Raw genomic sequence first — 25279 nt, 5'->3', positions numbered from 1 at the left:
GCGATTCCTGCTGTGGACAATCACCGGTGAGAAGCTGAGCTTGAAAATGGATGGAGAAGAGTTAAACCGCAGTCTGATAAACACAGATAGCGAGATGACCTTACCCGAATTTCACACAAGTGATAACGCCGTGCTGATCCAGTACAAAAGGTGCCATTCGGACTCTGTGAAATGATGCGCCTGCACAAAAATAAAAGTGTAGAATAAGAGCAGAAAAATTTGCTTCAATACAAACTCATGGTTCCGAAGCGACAGGAAACATTACCTAAACCTAAAGACCAGGTTGCACTGGCTCATCATTTATTTTATAGTATTATTGTAATATTTTTACAACAATAAATGTTTGTTTTCCCACCAACATGGTAAACCCACTCAGGACAGAGGCAAGGAGAACTTATTGAGAACTGCACTTATTGAACTTAAGCTATTATAATACTTGCATTTAATATACCTTATGTGATTACAGTGTATTCCATGAAGCGCATGAGACAGCTCGATGACATGATAAGGTGCTATATCAAAGCAAGGGTTATTATTAACCTGCTAATCTCAACTACCATCCCAGTAACCCATATGTAACAAACTAAATTACAACTCAAACCACACTGTTCCAACACCCCCTATTAACGGATCGGGTTAAAGCCGCATCAAAATAAACAAGAAAAATAATAAAACAGGAAACAGAAACATTGTGGCCATGTGCAGAGATGCTAAAGGAGTGAACAATGCTCACTATAATCCTGCAATTCCAGGATTATATTGGAACATAATGGAGCCAAGTCTTCTTTCACTGCTGCATCCATCCACCTGATAAAACAGAATGAGTCTTGTTCCTGTGCAACTCCAAGGTTCCCACTGCTGCTTTGTACCACTTTAAAGGGAGCATCTTGTGTTCATTTCCTTTACAGTGTGCCCGCACTGTGAAGAAATTAAGTCCACATGGAGCTGAGGTAGAAATAAGTGTTAAATGGGCTACATATATTTCACACACAAGATGAGGGATTGACAAAATTTATTGGATCAGTTGGTATTATTGGTGCCCCCCCCACCACCGATCCATCTCCAACATTGCCTCAAAGTGATGGGAAGTACATTTAATGTTCTTTCCCAGTCCAGCACAGAGAGACTAGTTGCTGTTTATAAGGAGAACAACACAAAGACAAAGAGAGACACTTTGCTGATCTCGTCCTTATCTTCCTGAGCAGTCCAGTGCAGCACTAATTTTGTGCATTTATTGGAAGCAGAAAGTATTGATTCTTTCAAGAGCAAATTAGTTACATTTCTTTTGGAAAATAATATCTCGGGATACAATATATAGTTTGGGACATGACATGTCAAGCAACTGCCAGGATGGTGGAAGGCAAATTGGATGGACCTTGGTCTTCTTTTACCTAGCAAATTCTTATGTTGTTATTTTGGCGTATCTCATTCCAAGTTACTGGACTGGAGAAATTAGAACATTTTTCAAAGAAACACTCTTTAATGGGCATATTTAAAGTGGATTCCTAGTTTGGTAATGGTGTCTAAAATACCTTGATCCACTCATACCTGCAATGCCCAGACTATTGAAGACATTATTGTGGACAACCCAAATCAAGGACTGTGTTGCTGCTGCAGCATGCGGCAAGAGACTAGCGTTGTATATAGCAATATTCCCCAGTTACACATCGGTAATCAAAAGTAGCACATTTTTGATTCAGCTAACTTGTATTGAGCTCCTGAACAAAGACTTATTTTGGTCTTTCATCTTATCTTGGGATGTGGGCGATGCTGGCATTCATGAGAAAGTGGTGGCGGGACCTTCTCTTTAACCAGCAATGAAGGTACAGCAATGTACTGTACTTTCAGTGTACTGAGGTGGTGGATTTACTCTACTCTTCCTTTAAGAGGATAGTTAGGTGAACAATGTCTTCACTCATCTTCCCTCCGCCAATCCCCTGCCCTCCACCCCTCCCTGATCCCAATCCGCAGCTCGGTAGCAAACCCTTCATTATCAGGCTCCTTGGGATTTCCTCCCAATGTGAAAGACGCTATAGCTATTTGTTGTTGATGCAGAAAATATGGGAAGGAATGGGCAAGGAGGTTGAGGATACAGATGGCTGAGAACAAAAGCCCAGGCCAGCAATCTTGTCCATTGGTGAGACAAGCATCTGTTCCCTGTAGTACTCATGCACGTGGCTTATTAGTTAAGAGTTCGTGCTCATAATACAGGGGCCCCAGACATTCCAGACAACGAATCCTCACCATATCACCCGATGCAGCCAGATTACAGCTGGGCTAAATATTCCATATGATCAGAAGGGAAGTCGGGTCAGCAGTAGCTCGGCTTTGAAGGCAATTATTTTGTGGGTAGCATCAAGCAACTTGTACTACCTAATGAGCTGAATAATGTGATCACTGGCTGAGACTCTAAGTTTGTAAGTTTCCACTGATAGAATGTTAGGCGGCAGTTCCCAGGGTAACCAGGCTGACTTAGATTGAGTTTGAAAACCTGGTGTGAATTCAGGGTCATACCAGTTTGGTAATAATATTAATAATAATAATTCTTGCATTTGATAAAGCGCCTTATCACGCCTTTGAGAAGTCTCGAAGTGCTTCACAGAATATACTGTAAAGTAATTGACTGTATATTTTGTGGGCAAAACGCGGCAGCCAATTGCACATGTCACTGTCCCACAAATAGTCCTGGAATGAGTGACCAAATTATTAATACTTTTATATTGATAGGTGTGTGAAGTTAGGAAACTTGCGTAAGGTTTCACCCTGCCCAGGAATCGAACCCAGATCCTCTCGCTTGTAGGGCGAGCGATTCAACCACTACCCTACAGAACAGAAAAAAAGGAAAAGCATAATAATAATCCAAGCATTTCACATCAGGTGGATGTCTCAAAATGCTACAGTGTTTACTGTAAGGCGTAGTGACTGTATCTATTGTAGGCTGTAGAACACAGCAGCCAATTTGCACACAGTAATATTCCGCAAACAATCATGATCAATTTTATCTGGTGGATTGTTGGTCTGAGATCCTTTTCCAGGTCTCCAACCATTGGGTTCTGAAGCCACCAGGTGGTGAGAAAAAACTGCTTTGGGTCATTCATTTGAACTGCCACGGACAACAGCACTCCACAACAATTTATCTAGGTCAAGATATGACACATTAGTGCATCCCCTCACCTGGACAGTCTCACAAGTTAAATTCCACTAAGCTCAACGTCACAAAGCAAGATGTTGAGCATGTGACCATCAGATGCTCGCCCTAGATAAAGGTGAAGGATAAAAAACCAGAATCACAGCTGGATTGACTCTGGTGTTTTCTGCTAACATCTGCCTGCAGTGCTCACTCTCAGATGTCCTCAAGAGTGCCGGTACTCAGTGTTTGGCAGGTCAGCTGAACCTCTTAATGAACAGCGGGGGAAACTGTATGACATTGGCTGCATTACAAGTTTGGCCGTATTTCAAGTTGCGATTTAAATGATTGAATGTTTGCTCAACTCCAACTTGGACATAACAACTTTCTCCAAAACATCTGACATGCCCCCTGCAAAAGAGACTTGCTGACCAGCCGATCAGTCTGTAAATTGTTGGAATTTTAAGAAGGAAGAAAGTAAGGGACTGTGATAAAAAAAATCCATCCATCAATATTAAGAGTAAGGGAATGTGGTTCAACAAATCAACGATTTACACTTCTGTAGTGCCTTTCACATTGGGAGAACGTCTCAAAGCTTTTCACAAAGATTGAATTGGGGCCCGAGCTGGGAGTAAGCTTGGGGGGATGAAGAGGGAGTGGGAAGGGGAAGGAGGCCAAAAACGCAGTCGAAAAGTAAAGTCCCGAGCAAGGAAGGGAAGAGTGGATCAGGGAACCCTGTCCTCTTATTCAGTGGTACCCTTGCTGGAAATGACTATGTAAATGTGGAGTGGAGACCAGATGCGAAATGGCTCAGAGAGAGAGAGAGATATTTGTGAGTGCCATCATTTTCAAGGCAGATAATGATCCATCACCATGTTCGGTGTGATATATTCTGTAACATGGATGGAGTGACAAGGCAAAATGCATCTCTGATAGCTTGTCTCAGCTTCTCCATAGTCTCACATCATTGTTTTGTTACAGGCGGGTAAAAGAACTTGGTGGACATCCTGTACAAAGAGTCCTACCATCTCTGCGCTCAAGTGTAAAATGAGATGAATTGCAACAGCAAGAATTCCAGCTTTTGTACAAGTCAAACTGGTAAATTAAAAGCAGACCTGACGGAGACAGTAATCGCTAGGCTGTTCTTCAAAGTAATGAGTGGCCTGAGCAGTAACTTTCAGGCATCGGGTTGCAGGCTCAGGTCACTGTGCGGTGGGCAGTAGAGTATCTGCAGGTCAGTATGAAGTAAAATATGAGGGAGAGAGATACGCTTATCAACCACACCAAAGAGCCTTTACACGACTGCCACAGACACAGGAAGAAACAGAGAGGCATTCCTGCAGCTAAACAGATTAGCAAAGTCTACATTCCCGGCATTTAAATGCAGCCCATTTTGACTGAAGCTGTCCACCGGATTTATTTCAAATTAAAAGGATAGATCGAATAGACACAACAAAAGGTGGGCTCAGGAAATCAGGTTCACGTTTTCAGCCACAAATTTGCCTACAAAAATAGTCACGTGACAGTAATTGATTTAAAGCACCTAGACGTTTGACATAAGGTACAATAAAAACGCAAGTACTTTTGTGTTTTCTTTCTCCCTTCTCTCCCCCACCCCTCTCGCTCACACACACTTTTTCCTTACAGTCCACAACAGGTAAAAGCTGTCAATTCCCTCGCATCTGGGAGCATACATCTCAGTGTGAAATGCAAAGAAACAATTCTTCCAATGGCTCAGTGGGCAAAAGCATCACCCAATGTGCACTAGGTCATACAAGGACAAGAAGGCTGAGGTGGCTGATTTCATCCAGGACAGAAGTTGACCCTCAGTACTTTGTGGAAGCTATATATCGATCGAAGATGCACTACTGAAAAGACTTACAAGTGAACTCCAATACACAGTGCTCATGTAGACATAATAAAAAGCGGATTGACTGTATTTTGTGAGCAAACAAAGGCAGTCAATTGCGGGCAGCAGTGTGCTAAAATATACAGTTGATTCACTTTACAATGTATTCTGCGAAGCACTTCGAAACGTCTCACCAACGTGATGGAGCCCAATATCAAATGCAAGGATTGTGATGATGAATGGGACAAGGATGGCAGCGAGGCCTGAGAAGGATGAGGCCAGCAGAGCAGGATCGGGGACAAAGAAGGAAATTACTTGCAGTCTATAAACTTGAGTCCCTACATGGGGTTTGAATTAGAATTACCAACCGCACCAAGATGTGGAATTGGAAGTGAGGACAACAGTGATTGAGGACAAGCAGGGAAATTGGTGTGAGGTGATGCAGAATGGGCAAAGAAGTCAAAACGACTGGAGAGTAACAGGCACAGCGAGTAAAGATCATGGGGTGCATTGAAGCACTGGGAGTTGGGCAGTTTAAAGCCAATACATCATCATCTCCTTTCCAAAGATCTGTAAATATAGCGAAAGGAGAGCAGCCCTCCAGTGTTAAAATAGGTCACGTGGAATGCATCCAGTAACCCTTAGCCCAGACATATCTCCAAGCTAGTCCATTCCAGGTAGAAGGAAAACAGAGCAATGGGGATGTTATCTCTCCTGCCGCATGACAGAATGTGATTGAGAAACAGAGCAGAGCCACATCACCGGCTTGTTATGGCTGCCTCTGATTGCTTACACATGCTCCTGAGAGATGGTGCAGAAAGAGCAGCAAAGTGTCGGCCTCAGCTTAAGAATCTGAAGAATGGTTTGCAATAAGGAATGGAGGCACCTTCTCCCATTTTGAAAATGCGTTCATTGAAGAATCACAAGCAAATGGACACATTTGATTGACAGGACTTTAATTGTTATACATAATATTTCTACAATGTATAATTCTATATTCATACACTAGTTCTGCTGGATGTAGTTATTTAGACTATGCAGCCATTTGAGGCAGTTATAAATCCTACTGGGCCTCAAAAGGGAAATCCTGCGTCAGCCAAAGACCCTGTTGTGAGATCATTTTATGTTCTTATAAATCTCTGTTTTGTCTGCGAATTTTGTACTCATCAAGGTGAGGAATGTTAACGCTGGGAAAAATGTGTTCCTGCTTCCATTGGAGCCATGCTCTGAAAGTTCCCTCTACTCTGTCCCAGTGAATGTTCCTGAGCCCCAAACCCAGAGGAGCACCCCTACTCAACCGACCAAAAGTGCTTCCAAACGATCCATAACCTCTAACCCTGGCTGTCTCCCTCGGTTGTTGAATCTTGTCATGGAATCTTACTTCTGTTTGGAAGGTTGTGGGTTCAAGCCCCACATCGGGACTTTGAGATCATAGACAGGCTGACCTTCTAGTGCAGGGCAGGGGGACCGCTGTATTTCAGAGGCGTCATCTTTCTGAACAAATATGAAACTGGATCCAGTCTGCCTGTTCAGGTGGACATTAAAGATCCCGTGAAACTGTTCAAGAAATTATTTGTTCCATTCCCACTCCAGCCATCCTGTGCTTTCTCTGAATGAGATTGCCGACATAGCGCCTACCATTCAATGCTGAGTTAAGTTCTGTCCTGCGAGTGCGTGCCCATGAAGCACTGGATGTGAGTCAGCCCCAAATTCAAGCCAGACTTTCATCTGACCTGGATCCGAACCCACTTCACAGAGATGAAATAGTATTCACTACACAACATCACCTCGTCCCCATAAACCCCTTGCACCAAAAGCAACCTCTCTAGAATATAGACAGGTAATAACCCCCTTTTTAAAACAATTGCTCACTTCAATCCACGACTGTTTGTGGGACACTGCTGTATGCAATTGGCTGCCGCGTTTCGCCCACAAAATAAGTCAATTTACTTCACAGCATTTTCTGTGAAGTGCTTTGGGCGTCTCGAGACGTGATGAGGCGCTATATCAAATACAAGGATTATTATTATTATTCATGATCCCATGACAGTATTCAAGAAATGAGTTTCTCTCAGTGCCCCGGCCAATAATATTCACCTGAAAAGTCAGGCAGAAACTTGGTTTAACATCTCGTCGAAAAGGTGGAACCTCTATCAATGTAGTACATTCCCACCACGATTTTGAAGTGTTAGCCTAGATTATGTAAATTCAAACCCAACATGGGGCCTGAACCCACAGTCACATGAGTCAGAGGGGAGAGTGCTACCCCCTGATTCAGGTTGACACACAGCTCACTATATAAGTCAGACTTAAAGCACTTTATGTTGAATTTGGCTTACAGAGTTTCACAGTCAGGTTTGTGCGATAAATTAATCATAGAGCAAAGCAGAATGCTTGAGGGCTGATAAAAGGTTCAACATGATGACACAATGATTATCTGCTACTTTATCATAATAATACTTGCACTTGATATGAGGCCTTATCATATCGTTGAAATGTCTCGAAGCGCTTCACTGAATATATTGTAAAGTGAATTGACTGTGTATTTTGTGCGTGAAACGCGGCAGCCAATTGCACACAGCAGAGTCCCACAAACAGTCATGGATTGAGTGATATATTAGTAATTATTATTTTTTAAGGAATTACTACCCCAGAAAGCAATCCGCCAATATACTAGCAATTGGGTTCCTACTCACTGCTAGGTAAACTGAGGCTCGTGGAATAAGGAAACAACATCAACAAGATTACATTTGTATAGCGCCTTTCACGTCGGGAGGACGTTCCAAGGCGCTGGACAGAGTACAGCATTTTAGACCCAAGCTGGGGTCGCGGGGGTGGGGGGGGAAGGGGGGTGGCCGATGGCATGGTTGAAAAGGAGGATCTTGAAGCGGGACTTGAAGGAGGATAAGGAGGGGGCAAGGGGGTGTGATTGGGGGATGGTATTCCAGAGGTTGGGGGCAGAGTGGCTGAAGGATCTCCCGCCAATGGTGGGCCGGGTGGGTCGGGGGACATGGAGAAGGCCAGAGCCAGCTGAGCAGAGGGAACGGGCGGGTTGGTAGGGGGTTAGGAGGTCGCAGAGGTAGGGTGGGGCGAAGCCATGGAGGGCTTTGCATATGAAGACCAGGATCGTGAACTGGATCCTCTGAAGGATAGGGAGCCAGTAGAGTCGGGCGAGAGTGGGGGAGATGGGGTCACGGACTTTGGAGCGGGAGAGGACACGGGCTGCAGAGTTGTGGAATATCTGAGGCCTGTGAAGGGAGGAATTGGGAAGGCCGACAAACAGGGCGTTTGCATAGTCAAGCCTGGAAGTGATGAAGGTATGAATAAGAGTTTCAGCGGCCTGAGGGTGAGGTAGTGGCGGAGTTGGGCAATGTTACGGAGGTGAAGGAAGGCAGAGCGGGTCATGGCTTGAATGTGGGGGAGAAAAGACAGTTGAGGGTCGAACAAGACACCTAGGTTCCTGACTGGCTTGGTGAGTTGTAGTGTGCAACCATGGAGGTTGATGCTGCCAGAGAGAGGAGCAGAGCTGGGACGTGACGACTCATTCCAGGACCTTGGAGAGGAATGGGAGGTTAGCAATGGAGCGGTAGCTGGAGAGGAGGAATGGATCCAGGGAAGGTTTTTTCAAGATGGGGGTGATGACGGCTATTTTTAGTGGGGTAGGAACTGAACCGGTGGACAAGGAGAGGTTGATGACATGGGACAGGAGAGGGGCCAGAAGGTGGAGCTGGGAGACAAGGGATGGGATTGAGGGAGCGGGTGGTGGGTTTGAGTTTGCGGACAGTCGTGGTGAGGGAGGAGGGAGAGATACGGTCAAAGGAGTATGGGGGAATGGGTGGGGGGGTGGGTCATGAGGGAGAGGTGATCTGGGGGTGGCTGTGTACGGGGCTGAGGTGGCTGAACATATCCCCTTGATTTTAGATTAGAGGAAGTCCAGCATCTCCTCATAGTTGGGAGTTTGAGGAGAGGATGGGCGAGGTGTGGGAAGATGGACGAAGGAGACGGTTAGTGGTGGAAAAGAGAAGCCAGGAGTTGTCCTTTGCCTCCAAGATAACCTTGGAGTAGGAGGATTTGGCGGAGGCAAGAGCGCAGCAGTAGGTCTTGGTGTGGTGAAGCCAAATCTGCCAATGGAATCAAACCCAGGTCCTCTCACTTCCGAAGCAAACACTCTAACCACTACACTACAGGACTTCCACTTTATTAAGATCTGTAAAATAATTCTTCGAAAGTGCTTACCTTTGCTGTAAACAGTGACGCTCCTGGGTCTTGATCCCTCCTCCACAGGTTCGTGTGCAGGTGGACCAGGAGCTCCATTCACCCCACCATTGAGCCACGTCCTCCTCTCGGCTTTGGTCACTCTCTGTGCCTTCATTACTGTCCTGACAGAGACAACAAAAAAAATTCCATTTGCATCCATCATCCACCAGGTGGACAATTTGTCTCCCTGGTAACTCTGAAGAGTAGAGCTGCATTCCAATAATAATAAACCTTTTTTCCAAGTAATAATTATAACAATAATAAAATCCTTGCATTTGATATAGTGCCTCATCACATCATTGAGACATTTCAAAGCGCTTCACAGAATATACGTGGACTGACTATATTTTGTGGCGAAACACAGCAGTCAATTGTGCACAGCAATGTCCCACAAACAGCCATGTAGTGAGTGACCAATTTTATTTTGAGTGGGTTGTTGACCAGTCATATTGACATATTTTCTTATATAGATTCTGCAAGACAAAACAACTTGCACTTATACAGAATCTAAAAGCCTGGCTTCCAATGGCAGCACAGATAAGACAGAAATGTGCAGCAAGCCTGAGTTAGCTGAGCAGAAGATGCTGGCAGAGGTGTGGGACCAAAGATTGAAGAGGTAGAGAGATACTTGGGCATGAAGGGATTTGTAGCTGAGGGTGAAGATCTTAAAATCCCTGTTCAGAGACATGGAGCCAGTGGAGCTGGCAAGGACTGGGGTGATGGATAAGCAGAGTTTGGTGTGAATGAGGATGCGGGTGACAGAGCTTTATATAAGTTGAAGTTTATGGGAAGCGAGTTTGAAATGTCAACCCGGCAGGTAACACAGGCATCATTTAGAGTGAGGTAGGAACAGAGATGGGCGATGTGGCAGAGGTGAAGAAAAGCAGTCTTCATCAAAAGTAAGAGAAAGGAGAGCTGAGAATCAAACCAGATGCTATGGTCGTGCACTAGTTCAGTGAGTTTGAGAGGGACCAGGGAGATTGAGGAGGTCAAAGCCAGAAGTGAGAAGCTGTTGGCAGAAGTTGAGGAGGATGGCTTCAATCTTGTCCATGTTTATCTGCAGGAATTTTTGGCTCACCCAGGCCTCGATGTCTGAGAGGCAGACAGAACATCAGTGGACCTGGAATCAAGAGTGGAAGTGGAAAAATAGATTTGGGCGTCATCCATTTATATGTGGAAGTTACACAGCCCTGTGTCAACGTTAATGCAAACATTAATACATGCCTGCAACATATGGAGCACGTCCATAGGATCCTGGAACTCGACAGATAAACTTGCATTCCACTTGAAAAGTTAATAATTATACCATGTATTACTTCCCTAGTGACTCAGCAAGTAACTGACCTACACGTTATACCTGGAGGGTCCCAAGTTTAATCTCCAGTCAATGCTGAGTTAGCTATCGTTAATGTGGGCAATGATGTTACAGTACAAATTTATATTTATATACAGTATTTATTATGTCCTAGTCATAAAATCTGACTTACACATAACTTTACATAAGTCGTATATGATATGACTTACATAAGTTTCCCATAATTCATACTTTGCACAAGTCATATTGAATATTATGGTCCCAACTGATAAGACTTGTGAGTTATACTGTAGCGCCTTTCACGTCAAGAGGACATTCCAAGACGCTTGATAGTCTTGTGGGGCATCTGAGCAGAGTGTGGGAGGTGGGGAGGGTGGGGCTAGAGTTAGGGAGGGGAAAGGTGACCAAATTGCAGTCTGTCTCAAGAAGTACCTTGAAAGAAGAGAGGGTATAACTGGACCATATCCCTGAGCTACAGGTGAGGGGTAGGAGTGCTGGAATAAAACAGAAAAAAAACACCCAGGTTCGGTTCCTAATCCCCATCAATAAATTTTTGTGGAGTCCTGTAGCTCAGTGGTTAGAGCACTCGCCTTGCAAGCGAGACACCTGGGTTCAATTCCAGGCACGGCGAAACCTTGGGCAAGTTTCCTTACTCCACGCACCTAATAATAATCCCTTCAAAACAAAAACAAGTTTGTCATTTTCAATCCACGACCGTTTGTGGGACACTGCTGTGCGCAATTGGCTGCCGCGTTTCGCCCACAATTATACAGTCAATTCACTTTACAGTATATTCTGTGAAGGGCTTTGAGACATCTAGAAGACGTGAAAAGCGCTCTATCAAATGCAAGCATTATTATTATTCATCCCTGGGATGTGTATGGTTTACTGTCTGGTGGGGGAGGGGTGAGAACAAACATTGGATGACGGGAGATCGGGCCAGCTGTTGATGCACATGGCCATTACTGAAAAGTGTTCAGCAATTCCCTTCTCGCCCCCCAACCGATCGCCCCTGGTGTTTGACTCGCACCACTGTCAGGAGGGAGAATCTCACTGACGACTTGAATAATACCCTCGCAGTGAAAATGACAAAAGGATGCTGGAAATTGGTAATAAAAACATTGGAAGCAAACAGCCGGCTGATCGCCATTTGAAAGACCAAAGGGGAGAAAGAGAGAGACAACAACTTGCGTTATATAGCACCCCTCACACTGGATATAATTCCCAGAAAGTTTGACAGTGGCGGAGCACAATGTCAGCGGGGAGGGTGAAGGTGACCGTAGGCACGGTTGGTCTTCAGGTAGAGAGAGATTAACATTTTGGATAAAACCCTTCATCAGAAAAATGCCATGTAACTGTTCTATCTCCTTGAAGCGCAGTTTATCATATGCCAATCACTAAAAAACAATCTTCTTGTTTGTCTTTACAATGGGAAATCCATTTACAAAGACATATTAAAAAGACCACAAGTTGCAGTGAAATTTTCCATTGTAAAGTCGAGGCAAACAAAAATTAAATTGCTCTCTTTGGCAACTGGCATACGATAAACCCCCAGTGTCTGTTTAGAATGAGATAAACACAAGACACATGGCAATTTGATGATCGTGTCCATTACACTAACAAAGACAAAGTTAAAAAGGGCTTTTTTTGTTCTCTGGGGAAGAGATAATAAAAACATGATAGAGGAGAAGAGTCAGTGGGAGGCAAGGGGAATGAGAAGTGGGAATATTACACCCAACTCCTCCCCCCCCACAGACACACTCTCTCATCCCAGACATGAGGACTTCAGTTTGCAGTGTTAAGATCATTGCAGTGATATAGCGCCAAGTCTCACTGATGAGGCAACGAAAATAGCTCAGCTATTAACAGTGCCTTGGAATATCTGCCTTTGCCAGACATCTTCCCAAAGCTCAGGGAAGAAGGAAATCAGAAAGGTGGATTCAAAACCATGCAATGAACCTGTTGACTTACATACATCGAGCAGAGAGGGCAATACTTTGGGATAAGGCATTATCCCCAGATAACAGCTGCAAAGTGATCCTACCTTCTATTTGTATTTCTGAAAAGCTTGGGGACTCCTGGGGTGGGTGAGGACACATATTTTAAACAACCAGCTGAACTGCTAAACTTGCATCTCAGTTTGAAGTTTCATCCAAAGGGTAGCACCCCTGACAATGCAACGTTCCCCCACCACCACACTGGAATGTCAGCCTGAACTGTTTAGTGAGTTCAGTGCGTAATTCACTCATTTCACAGAAATCGCATTTTAATTTATTTTTAAAAAAAACTGCTGCTCGCACACCATTCTGCCCAACACAACAGCACCACAGGAACGCTGTTCGCTTGCTCTGTCTCGAGTAATAACAACAACAATAAGAATAATCTTTGCATGTGATATAGCGCCGTATCAAGTCATTGAGATGTCTCGAAGTGCTTCAGAATATATTGTAAAGTGGATTGGCTGTATTTTGTGGGCGAAACGCAGCAGCCAATTGCATACAGCAGTTTCCCACAAACCGTCGTGGATTGAGTGTTTTTTAGAGGGATTATTACCTCCGGAAAAACGATCCGTCAATCGACCAACAAGAAGGCTGGGATAGAACAAACAAAATGTATTGCAGTAAGTCTTTCAAGCATGCTTTCCAAAGAGTATTTAGGTAGCAATTTCAGTTAATAGCGCCTTTTAATGGGTGATGCAACAAGCAAACGTTTGCAGGATCCTGTAGCTTTAACAGCCCATGTTAAAGAACATTTGCATAGCCACTGCAATCAAGTTTATCAATCACGCCACTGCTCCCCCACCACCCCCTTCCCTTCCTCCGACAGTAATTGTTATATTCTCTCCCTGGGGCTTAACAGCTACAAAGAAAAGCAAAGACCAAACAAATGGTCGTGACGTGTGCGAGCATTTGAGCACAGCCCCCAAATGAGGGCCAGATGAAAGGCTTTGTGTTGAAGGCAACATTAACATGCCTCTCCACGTCTAGACAAGCAGAAGGTCGCACAGTACAGTACTTCCAACACTCACATCTACACGTTCGTCTCTCTCAACGTGTGAGTAGCCGGCATTAAAGAGACTGAGAGCATGAGCCCATTTCTATTTAGAGAGAGAGAGTTCCCCCCTGCTAGGGTCCTGACCCAGCTGTCCAGTACCTTGGGACGTCCTCCCGACGTGAAAGGCGCTCTATAAATGGAATCTTGTTGTTGTTGTGTGTGTGGGGGGGAGATTTATCCCAATCTGGATTTGATGGTGAAGGGTTTGGGTCTTGGTGTGTGCGTGTGTGTGTGTGTGTGTGTGTGTGCAGGCTTTAACATATACCCTTGTGGTACACATTTCAAAGAGAAAGTAAGTGCAAAACACTGAAAGTGTGTCAATATCTCATGGAACTCACAGAAATTACTGTACAAGCGCAACTTAAGTGGATTTCTCAGTTTCTCAAGATGTGAAGCACTGACTGAGTGCAGGTTTTTAACATAATTTAGACACACACAATGTTGACTGATGTTTCTGCCTTGGTGCATTCTTGCCGAAGCAACAGGGTTAATAAAAGAGGAAATGCACTTTCTTGAGTGTATGAAAGTAATTTAGAGCCAGTGCCTCCGTTTAACCAAAGCAGTGAGGGGCTGCTGTTAAAATCCAAAGCACACACAGACACATTACACATTACACTCTCTCTCTCTCTCTCTGTTAAAAGTGGACAACATACACAGTCTGAAGTTTCAAAAAAAAATTAAACTAAAAGTTCATGGATCACATCTTCCAAAACGTTAACCAAGTCCTGGCAAACGTAAATAAAGCCAATGCCTTAAAATTTATCAATGGGTTTTGCTTCTTCCCACCCACAAGAGCAAGGGAAAGACATTTCATCAGAGATTTAAACACTTTTAGTTTTTTTAAAAAAAATCTAACTTCAGAAAATAAATATTTGCTCACCACACCAGACCACAGTCTCACTCCAAACTTCTATTGGTCTCTTTCTTTTGAGACTTAATTTTCTGTCTTGTGTGTGTGTGTGTGTGTGTGTGTGCTGGCTGCAGGGGGAAATGGGATTGCTGCACTAAGAAAGAAAAGATAGGAGAAGCTCTCAGGGCCACGAGGAGAGCTAAACTTACCAGATAGCTGAGAGTTTCTGCCCTCTGCACTGTCCACAGGAAGAAAAGCACAGAATAGGTGAAGAGGACAGCAGACCTGCTCAGTTCCCAGTCCATGGCAGCCATTCTCCAGCAGAGCTGCATGAGAAACACATCAAGGAGTGAGCTTGATGAAACCTGGATGGAGAGTAATTAATGACTTTACAACCTGTGAATGCAAACTATGGGAGCAGATCGCTCCATTAACCCTGATTGACAAGTTAGACCAACAGCAGCAGTGCAGGAAAGGAAAAGCCACCCATTCTTTCTTCTCCCAGGCTCTGAGCTGGCTTTGTGTGTGTGTGTGTGTGTGTGAGAGAGAGTGTGTGTGTCTGTGTGTGTGTGGTTGCTTGCTTGCTGCAAATTCTTTTTGAACTCTGTTCTAAACGACAAGGACTGGGAGTCAGGGGGGAAGCATTGGACCTGAACGAGCAGTTGCAATGTTACTGATCCACAACACTGGCTGGAAACACAAGGGCTGGGACCAAAAAACAGCCACCTCGCAGCAGTGTAGTGCCTGAAGCTTTGCTGCAGGTTAATTGAGGAAACCTCTCCCATTTAATGCTAGACTTTAAGGGGAAAAGACAGGAGCCTCTCTTTTTTTTCCCCCCCCTTTCTTTGGAGACAACCCGTCATTCAAAAGCTGCCAGAAATGAAAGCCACATGTTGTGTGTGTTCTTTTGCATTGATCCATCCTCCCCTTTCCTCCTCTCTCCCCCCAAGACCAGTACATTTTCCTTATGTTTTACAACCAGTACACTTTACAGTATATCCTGTGAAGCGCTTCGAGGCGCATCAACGATGTGATAAGGAACTATATCAAATGCAAGTATTATTATTAATACCCAAAATATCAGTTTTCTTAAAAAAAATTTAAAGCTGTTAAATTCTGCCCCACCTGCACTCTCCCAATACAAGAGTCTCAGACTATCCCAAACAGAAAGGTCAATGGCAACCTCTGTCCTCAATATGGACTGCCTTTCATTGTCCCTGCCCTGACTGGGTGATTTTCCAAAGTTCTCTGCTCCACCCACCACCACCTGGTGGAGCAACGGTTCTTTTGATGGAGGTCAAAAGTGAGGAGAGGAAACAGTAGTTGGTACGGGGGAGTGGGGAAGAGAGTTGGTGGGGGGCGGGGAAGAGAGTTGGTGGGGGGCGGGGAAGAGAGTTGGTGGGGGGCGGGGAAGAGAGTTGGTGGGGAGGGGGGAGAGAGTTGGTGGGGAGGGGGGAGAGAGTTGGTGGGGGCGGGGGAGAGAGTTGGTGGGGGGCGGGGAAGAGAGTTGGTGGGGGCGGGGAAGAGAGTTGGTGGGGGGCGGGGGAGAGAGTTGGTGGGGGGGGGAGAGAGTTGGTGGGGAGTGGGGGAGAGAGTTGGTGGGGAGGGGGGAAGAGAGTTGGTGGGGGGCGGGGAAGAGAGTTGGTGGGGGGCGGGGAAGAGAGTTGGTAGTGGGGGGGGAAGAGAGTTGGTGGGGGGCGGGGAAGAGAGTTGGTGGGGGGAAGAGAGTTGGTGGGGGGAAGAGAGTTGGTGGGGGAAGAGAGTTGGTGGGGGGAAGAGAGTTGGTGGGGGGAAGAGAGTTGGTGGGGGGGGCAGAAGAGAGTTGGGATGGGTGGGGGAGAGAGTTGGGATGGGTGGGGGAGAGAGTTGGGATGGGTGGGGGAGAGAGTTGGGATGGGTGGGGGAGAGAGTTGGGATGGGGTGGTGGGGGGAAGAAGGGAATAAAGGAGGCAACTAAAACTGGAACCAAAGCTCAGAACCATCCCTAGTTCCATTCTGAAGAAGAGTGAGGCAGGAGGTGCCTTTTGACACATTTGATGTAGTGTTTTATCACGCCAAAGTCTCAAAACCTTCAAAAACGTCCCCCAAACAGCTCAAACTATGTCACAAAGTGGAGCTTGAACCCACAACTTTTGAAATGAAACACGGTGACTGTTTCAAAACTTTACATCCATAGAACTTGATGTAAAATGAGGGCAAACCCCAAAAATAAAAATAATGCTGGGTTAATTGGAGAGCAGCATATTACAATTACGATGCCTAAAGTGGTTAAAGAATGTGCCAACTCAAGCCTTTGTCTCACTGCATAATTGCAATTGGGAGTTTGCAGCACCAAAGCTCACAGATAATAATAATAAAAATCCTTAATAATAATAATAATCCTTGCATTTGATATAGCGCTTTTCACGTCGGGAGGACGTCCCAAAGCGCTTCACAGAACACACTGTAAAGTGAATTGACTGCATATTTGTGGGCGAACGCGGCAGCCAATTGCGCACAGCAATGTCCCACAAACAGTCGTAGATTGAAAATGACCAATTTATTATTGTTTTTTGCTTTTTTGGAGGGATTATTATTAGGCTCTGTGTGGAGTAAGGAAACTTGTCCAAGGTTTTGCCCTGACCTGCCTGGAATTGAACTCAGGTCTCTCACTTGCAAAGCGAGTGCTCTAACCACTGAGCTACAGGACTCCACGGAAGAATTAATCCTTGCATTTGATAAAGCTGTCACATCGTTGAGACATCTCAAAGCGCTTCACAGAATATATTATGAAGTGGATCGACTGTATTTTGTGAGGAAAACAGGGCAGCCAATTATGTACAGCAGTGTCCCACAAACCGTCTTGGATTGAGTGACCAATTTTTTTTGAGGGATTATTAACCCCAGAAAGCAATCTGCCAATCAACAAATGAGTGGGTTCTTCCTTACTGCTAGGTAAACGGAGGCATGTGAAGTAAGGAAACTTGCCTAAGGTTTCGTCCCTATTTTATATATATATATATACGTCAGGTTCGTGATCCTGATTTTAACTGATGCCCTCCATTGTCAAATCCTTCTTTACACTGTGAACTCCCCCTTGAAGAATGGTCACTGGGATGAGACAGGTTGCTTGTGCCTGAGGCGACTGCAGGAGTCAGGGAATTCAAGAATTAATCAAAATTCAGTTTCAAAATGATGGCCAAGGAGATAAAAGCATTGCTCGGTGCAGCATTAGGACAAAACACAATTACATTCATAGAGCGCCTTTCACGTCGGGAGGACGTCCCATGGCGTCCCAAGGACCTACAGGTCACAGACTCAAATCCCACTATGTGCTGAGTTAGCTGATGCCAGCTAAGGCAGCAATTGGAGCTCTACACTCCTGGGTTGGGAAAAATCTGCCAGGCCTCTTTGTTCTAATGTCTATGTCTAATGTTTAAGTTTATAACGTTCTTATGTATAAAGAGATCTCCCCTACATTGGTAAGTGGACAAGTGTGGACATTGGGTGAGGAGAGTACAGGGCTTGGCTGTGATGCCACCTACAGTCACTCATTGCCCAGGCTCACAGATGAAAATAATAATCCTTGCATTTGCAATATTGCTTTATCACACCACCAAAATGACTCAAAGCACTTTACAGTATTGTGACTGTACTTGTAGGTGGAAATCCATTACCATGCCTTAAGAGTATCCAAACAAAACCACAAAGAGTTCCGCACATGCACTGCAGATTTCACTTTGGAAATGGAGTGGAGTGCCAAGTTTCCTTCTTACCTAATCCCAAAATGTATTTGGTGCAGATGGGTAAGAGACAAGGCTTGGGGAACCACATTCGGCGTGTTGCAACAGTATAATAATAATAATCCTTGCTTTTGATATATCACGTCGTTGAGACATTGCAAAGCATTTCACAGGGTATACTGTAAAGTGGATTGTTGGCGATAAGGGGCAGCCAATTATGCACAGCAGTGTCCCACAAACTGGTGTGGATTAGGTCACCTACCTACCTACCTACCTATCTAGCCACACACCCACGAATGGATTATTAACACCGGAAATTAATCCGCCGATCGACTATTAACCAGGTTCCTACTTACTGCTCAGTAAACAGAGGAGTGTGAAGTATGGAAACTTGCTTAAGATTTTGCCCTGCCCAGGAATCAAGTCCCAAGTCCTTTCACTTGTGAGGTGAGCACTCTGACCAATATCCTAGATCCTCACCCTTGTCTTCAAATCTCTCCACTCCTCTGCACCCTACTTCTCTGACCTCTCTCCTCAAAACAGTGCCTGTTGCCTCCCCCTGGCTCAGCCCCGGGATCCGTTACCGTGAAGCGCTCTGAGACTCTGTCCGGCGTGGAGGGTGCTATATAATCCAAGTTGTTGTTGTTGTATGCTACAGGATTCCATCGCTGCTGAAACCACCCAATTTGTACACAACAACATCCCATGAAGTGACTCAGAGACAAAAGTGTTACCATCTGAGCCGGGCCAACACTGATGACCCTCAGTTGAATCACCTGCTGATACTCAGTGCCGGCTCACACAACAACAACAACTTGGATTTATATAGCGCCCTCCACGCCGGACTGCACACAATGAGAATGGCCATCAAGTATAGCACCTGGGGAACCACACACAGCCAGTCAAATATTCTCAGGGAGAAAATTGGCCCAACAGATAAAAACCTCAGTCATAAAGGTCCGATGTAGACAAGAAATGGCAGTGTGACCCAGGTCTTAAAGACTTCATGACATGTCATCAGCCGAGGATGTTGTGAATGCATTCAATGTGCTGTGTGAGACAGCTTTGTGAAGTATCAATTAAAACACTTGTATTAAAATCCAAGTGTTGTGTTTCCATTTCCTCACTGGAGATTCAGTTCTTGCAAAACTTTATTAAAGTTAAGCTCACAAAAGTCCATTTTTTACTAGTAAGACACAGTAATAAAGTTACCATAGCAGTAGGCACCTTTGGAAAGGTTGCCAAGACTTCCCCTTTGAAAACCGAGTATTAGATGGATAAGCAAATGGCCTCCCACTGAATGTGGACCAATTCCAAACTGCTTATAAAAAAAGTACGTAAAAAAAATTCTCTATTCCAGACTGGCTCGATTCCAAGTCTCCCTGCAATGAAAGTGAAGAAGCCAGAGCTTAATCGGAGTCCTAACTAGCAACTCTCTGCTTTTGCATGACTGAAGTCAGTCTCTCAGACACTGGAACAAGTCAGGATTTCGAATTTGTTCCTTGCTGTCGTCTCTACTCCAAATAAAATTATTTCCCCATGCATTCAATTAAGCTGTTCTCCCCTGCATAATAATAATAATCCTTGCATTTGATATAGCGTTTTATCACGTCGTTGAGACATCTCAAAGCATTTCGCAGAATATATTGTAAAGGGAATTGACTGTATATTTTGCGGGCGAAATGCAGCAGCCAATTGCGCACAGCAGCGTCCCGCAAACAGTTGTAGATTGACCAAATTATTATTTTTTTTTGAAGGGATTATTATCTCTGTAAAGGGATCCGCCAATCGACTAATAACCGGCTTCCTCCTTGCTGCTCAGTAAACAGAGACGTAAGGAAACTTGCCTAAGTTTTCCCCCCCGCCTGAAATCAAACCTGGGTCCTCTCACTTACGAGGAGAGCATGCTCACCACTACACTACAGGACTCCACAAAATATACAGTCACTGCACTTTACAGTATGTGCTGGGAAGCGCTTGGAGACATCATCCTGACATGAAAGTGAGCTATATCAAATGTAAGGCTGATTATTATTTTTAAGTGATGTCACCAGTTGTGTAATCGTGCAAAGGGGATACTGTGTGATGCTCTCGTATTGGTGTTGGCTCGATCCTCCTTGAGTTCGCCTCACTGCCCTTGGAAGTGGAGGAAGGAATTTGGGATTTTTTGTTGTTTTCTACCTCACTTTGAAGGCTAGCTCCAGGAGAGACATTTAGGTGAATATTGTGTGCAGGATTTTCCCAGTGGTGGAGTTTTGGGGCCTTTGGGTCTTTTTACACTCTTTTCTGTCTATGTACACATGTAACAAGTAATACTTATCTGCACTAAACTCCGTACTCCCAGGCTCCACTTGCTCCCAATCGCTGAACAGATCGATTTTATGATCCTCACACTCGTCTTCAAATTCCTTCATGCCCTGGCATCTCCCTACCTCACCAACCTGCTTAGTCCGCAACCGACTACCTCCGCTCAACTGGCTCTGGCCTCCTGCTTGTCCCTCGCGCCCTCCATTTCACAATTGGTGGCCATGCTTTTAGGCACTAAGCCCCAAAACACTGGAACTCTCGTCCTTCATCCCTCCGCCTTGCTCCCCTCCTTCCCCATCTTCAAGTTATGCCTGAAGCCCTTCCTTTTCGACCACACATACAGTCACCTCCCCCCACTCGGCATAATGCTCCACCAGTGTCAAGCGCTCTGGGACGCTACCCTGAGTGAGGGGTGCTATATAAATGCAAGTTGTTGTTGTAAAAGTGCAAGTCCAGAAACAGTGCAAGTCTCTATATCACACACACACACACGACCTCTCAATCACCAGCCATCAAGAACCAAGGCTGGCACCAGCAATGGTTAAAGTAAAGTGGCATAACAAGGGCAGTTAGTTAACAACAGTGCAACTGACAGTCTGCAGATTCTGAAGCAGACTGCCTGCCTGCCTTGTCCACAGCGGGGACAAAGCCAGAAGAAAATGTAGAGATTTCCCTGTTCTGGGTTCTGTGCGGTCGGCCACAGCTCTGTGGAGCCCAAATAACTGCCATAGGCCATATGGAGCCAATCATGAACCGAACCTGTCTTCTATTTACCTTTCCCCACCGCAGGAAGTACGCCACCTTGTGCCTTAGCGCAGGGCTGGGAGAGCACACTGCAGCAACAGCAGGTGGATTGAATTGGTGGACAGCCCAGCAAATCAAAGCAGAGAATACCTGGCAGGAAGATAATCTCCATTTCCACCTTTCCTGCGAACTAATCTGATTTCTGGTAAATCTGACTTGTACAGAATACAGCAGGAAGTAGACATTTAATAAATAGGATTGTGTGTGTCGGCTAGACGCAGTGGTAGCACTCTCGCCTCCGAGTCAAAAGGTTGTGGGTGCAAGTTCCACATCGAGATTTGGAATCACGTTGTCTGAGCTGCCACTCCAATGCAGTGCTGGGGGTGGGCGTTGCACTGTCGGAGGTGCCGTCCTTCGGTGGACGTTAAAGATCCCAAGGCACAATTCAAAAAGAGAAAGGGGTTTCTTTCTCCCGGTGTCCTGGCCAGCAATCCCCCAAATAAAATTGGTCACCTCACTCCATGGCTGTTCATGGGATAATGCTGTGCACAACTGGCCAACGTGATTCCCCCCCCACAAAATACCCAGTCACTCTACTTTACAGTATATCCTCTGGAGTGCTATGAGACGTCTCAACGACGTGATAAAGCACTGTATCAAACACGAGGATTATTATTATTTGTACAATGCAAACTCCCCCCAAAAAAATACTTTTCTTGAGATTATATATTGACCAAATCCAGAAGTTACATGTTCTGATGATTCGTATGTTCGAAGGCCAGAAAGTTCCCCTGAATGTCATCCAAATTCAGATTAATTGGTCACTCATTACATTGCCATTTGAGGAAGCACTGGTGCTGCAGATAATAATACTTGCATTTCAATTAGCGCCTTTCAAGTCAAAAGGTTTTCACAATACACCTCACAGGATATGCTGTAAAATGGATTGACTGCGTGTTTGTTGTGTTGAGTGAAATCCATCCATCCCAGGATTAGTGGACCATCGTGGAATACTCTTTCAATCTACTTCAAAGCAAAGCATTTGGTATTTTACAGAACAATGACAGATGCTTGTAATGTAATATATTGTACCAGCTCTTTTTCCATCATTTCATGCAAAAAAAATGCAGTGGCCCCACTTGTCAAAGTACAGGGTGGGGATGTTACTCAAATGCCACCCAAAATGACAAAAGCACAGCAGGACTAAGCCACACAACCCAGAAGGTCCAAGGTTAGCTTTTCAGTATGAACTGCTTTTGCTGAGGAACTACCATTAGCCACATTTCTCTTTGCCCCACCCTCCCCAGACTAGGAAGGGGAAGATGAAAGCTAAATCAGGATTCCTGGTTTCTATCCAGTCTATGTTTACCTAGAATTAAGTAGGAACAACAGCTTACATTTATATAGCACCCCGTTAGTCGATTGGCGGATCACTTTCTGGGGGTAATAATCCCTTCATAAGAATTAATAATAATTTGTCACACAATCCACAACTGCTGTGTGCAATTGGCTGCCGCATTTCGCCCACAAAATATACAGTCAATTCACCTTACAATATATTCTGAGAAGCACTTTGAGACATTTCAATGACGTGATAAGGCACTATATTAAATGCAAGAAATATTATTATTATTCTATCCAGAGACCTCCAGAGGAAGGAATGTAGCTCGGGGCTCTCACACGATGCTCAACACTCAAGGTCTTCACACATTGAAAAATGCTTCATTTGGGCAAATGGACACAAGGTACAGGCCAAAAAAGAATCAGCACCTTTAGATGAGAGAGCATGAAAATTGGCTAAAGAAAATACTCGCTTACCTTCAGTTTTATATACAATCACAGTCATGGACAATAAAGAAATGCACAGAATGACACTAATAAATGTAAAATATATCCCACAAAAGCACACAACAGTCTGCAAACCTCTCTGCCTGGTTGTCTGGGAATATTGCCTCTAATTCCTTGTAAACACACACGCTTCCCATCTGCACTGCTAATGGGCCAGAACCCTGGCTAAACATGAAATCCTAAACTACACAAAGTTTTCTTTAAGCACAGCCTCCCAACTATTCCCAGTTCCTCAGACTTGGTTTAAGATTCCAAGAAAGTGGAGCCGGAGCTTCCGACGTTCCAGTACATTACTCCGACTGTCAAGAGCATTGGAAGAACAAATCCGGCTAACCTGGAATTCATTCCTACGCTGATTCCTTCAGATCAACACTGCAGAGTGATGCATAACAGATGGCTGGGTGGATGGACGACGGACGGACAGCCAGATAGACTATCAGATTCCTAAGAAGGACAGAAGTATTTTTATTTTTTTGCAATGAATTGAATTGCTTCAGTTAAAAAAAAACTTTATTCAAAAGAAATCTTTGTGAAAATGTGTCTGGAAAATGTACGAAAATGTACAACAGAAAATATACAACAGAGATGCAGTTAATGCACTAATTGGGACCACCAATTGTGAATAAGAAAACAGTGCAGATAATTGCTCATCGCACAAAATACAAATTGGTTACAGCTCTTGCCCTTTTTTTATCCCACCTCCCATCCCCACCCCAGTCTCCTCTTCTGTGACGTTTTTTTACCTCTGACTTTTTCTCTCTCTCTCTCTTTCCGTGACTCTTTTCTCCATCTTTAACCCTATACGGATTTGCACGAGAGTGCAAAATAAACACCTATTTCCAAGCTGCTGGTCGGATAAATAATAATAATAATCATTTGATATAGGGGCTTACCATGTTGTCGAGACATCACAAAGCACTTCACAGGATATACTGTAAAGTATATTTACTGTGCATTGTTTGGGTGAAAAGCAAGGAATTGCACACCTAGCAACCTTTCTTTGATAGGACTACATTTTTTTTGCAAGATTACAGCCCCAATTAAGGAGCCCAATGAGGATAAGTGGACACATGGATTGTCAACATGCAGATACACAGATTTCTACTGTTGAACATCAAAGCATCAATTTGTGAACTCAATATACTGTGATCCAAGTCTTTCCTTAAATTGTGGACAGATATAATAGAGTCCCCTCAGCTACACCAAGCTCTGTGTTTCCAAGAGAGGAAAAAAAAAGGGTAAGGATGTCGATCAAACACTCAGTCAGAAAAGATATGTTTTAAGTGTGTTTTTGAAAGCAGGGAGAGGAATGAAAGAAGTTTTGAAGGAATTGCAGAGGGCAGCAGTTATGGTGACTGAAGGCTTGACAATTGATTGTGGGATGGAGAGAGTAAGGGAGGGGGCAGTAAACCGGAATTAGAAGAGTGGAATATACAGGCAGGAGAACAGAGATTACAGGTAGGCAATGTCAAAATCATAGAGGGATATGAAGGTTAGGTTGAGGATTTTAAGCATAATCAGCAATTACATCTTTTTAAAAAGTACAATATAATTCTGCAATAATATCTGAAAGTCACCAATGCAAAAATGCAGAAGGGTCAAGCTTTGTGTCAGTCAGGCTCATTTGAAAGCATTCTCACAGTCTGGTTCAGAAGGTTGTGGGTTCATCAACCTCCAAATTGGTATTTTAGATTAGTCTAAGATGACATTTCCACGTAGCACTGGGGTAATGCTGCATTGTCAAGGTGTCAACCTTGAGACGTTGATCCAGATGAGACGTTGATCCAAGGTTCTTCTGGTGGACATTAAAAAAGGATATTATGACAACTTTGGAAAAGAGAATGGAGTTTTCCCCAGTGTCCTTGCCAACAATTCTCCAGATAAATTGGTCAGTTTGTGAGATTTTGCTGTATCAAATTGACTGCTGGGTTTGCCTAAACTTGGGATTACCTATGCATTTTGAGATGTTAGAGGTGCCATCAAATGCAAAGATTATTATATTCTTTCTCTGATCTCACAAAGAATTCGAACTTCTGTGAAGTCTGACCTGAGTTTTAAAAAGCAATTATACCCCTAGTGTGCCGTGCCAAGAGATATAATTGAAATAAGGTTTATTAAGTGCTGTATAACGTTTACACTATAAACGCATCTGGGTTTTGTGTGTTTTTTTGCAAGTTTCCTGCTCAACTATACCGTTCCACTCAAG

At 44.3% G+C, this 25279-nt stretch overlaps 1 protein-coding gene across 2 annotated transcripts in view; it reads right to left on the bottom strand.

The window, feature by feature from the left end:
- si:ch211-267e7.3 (ADAMTS-like protein 2) overlaps positions 1–14770 on the bottom strand; it is a 40655-nt gene extending 25885 nt beyond the window's left edge. For both annotated transcript variants that reach the window (XM_007903003.2, XM_007903004.2), the window contains exons 1-3: positions 14662–14770; positions 9213–9355; positions 105–180 (exon numbers count right to left, since the gene is read on the bottom strand). In XM_007903003.2, coding sequence (XP_007901194.1) covers positions 105–180; positions 9213–9355; positions 14662–14766 — 324 coding nt within the window. In that variant the 5' untranslated portion in view covers positions 14767–14770. The remainder of the gene's footprint in view (positions 1–104; positions 181–9212; positions 9356–14661) is intronic.
- Between the last annotated feature and the right edge of the window lie 10509 nt (positions 14771–25279).

This window comes from Callorhinchus milii, unplaced genomic scaffold (genome assembly GCF_018977255.1).
Source record: "Callorhinchus milii isolate IMCB2004 unplaced genomic scaffold, IMCB_Cmil_1.0 Scaffold5, whole genome shotgun sequence".
NCBI lineage: Eukaryota > Metazoa > Chordata > Chondrichthyes > Chimaeriformes > Callorhinchidae > Callorhinchus > Callorhinchus milii.
The sequence above is the reverse complement of the archived record's forward strand: the minus strand, read 5'-3'. Positions and strand labels throughout refer to the sequence as shown.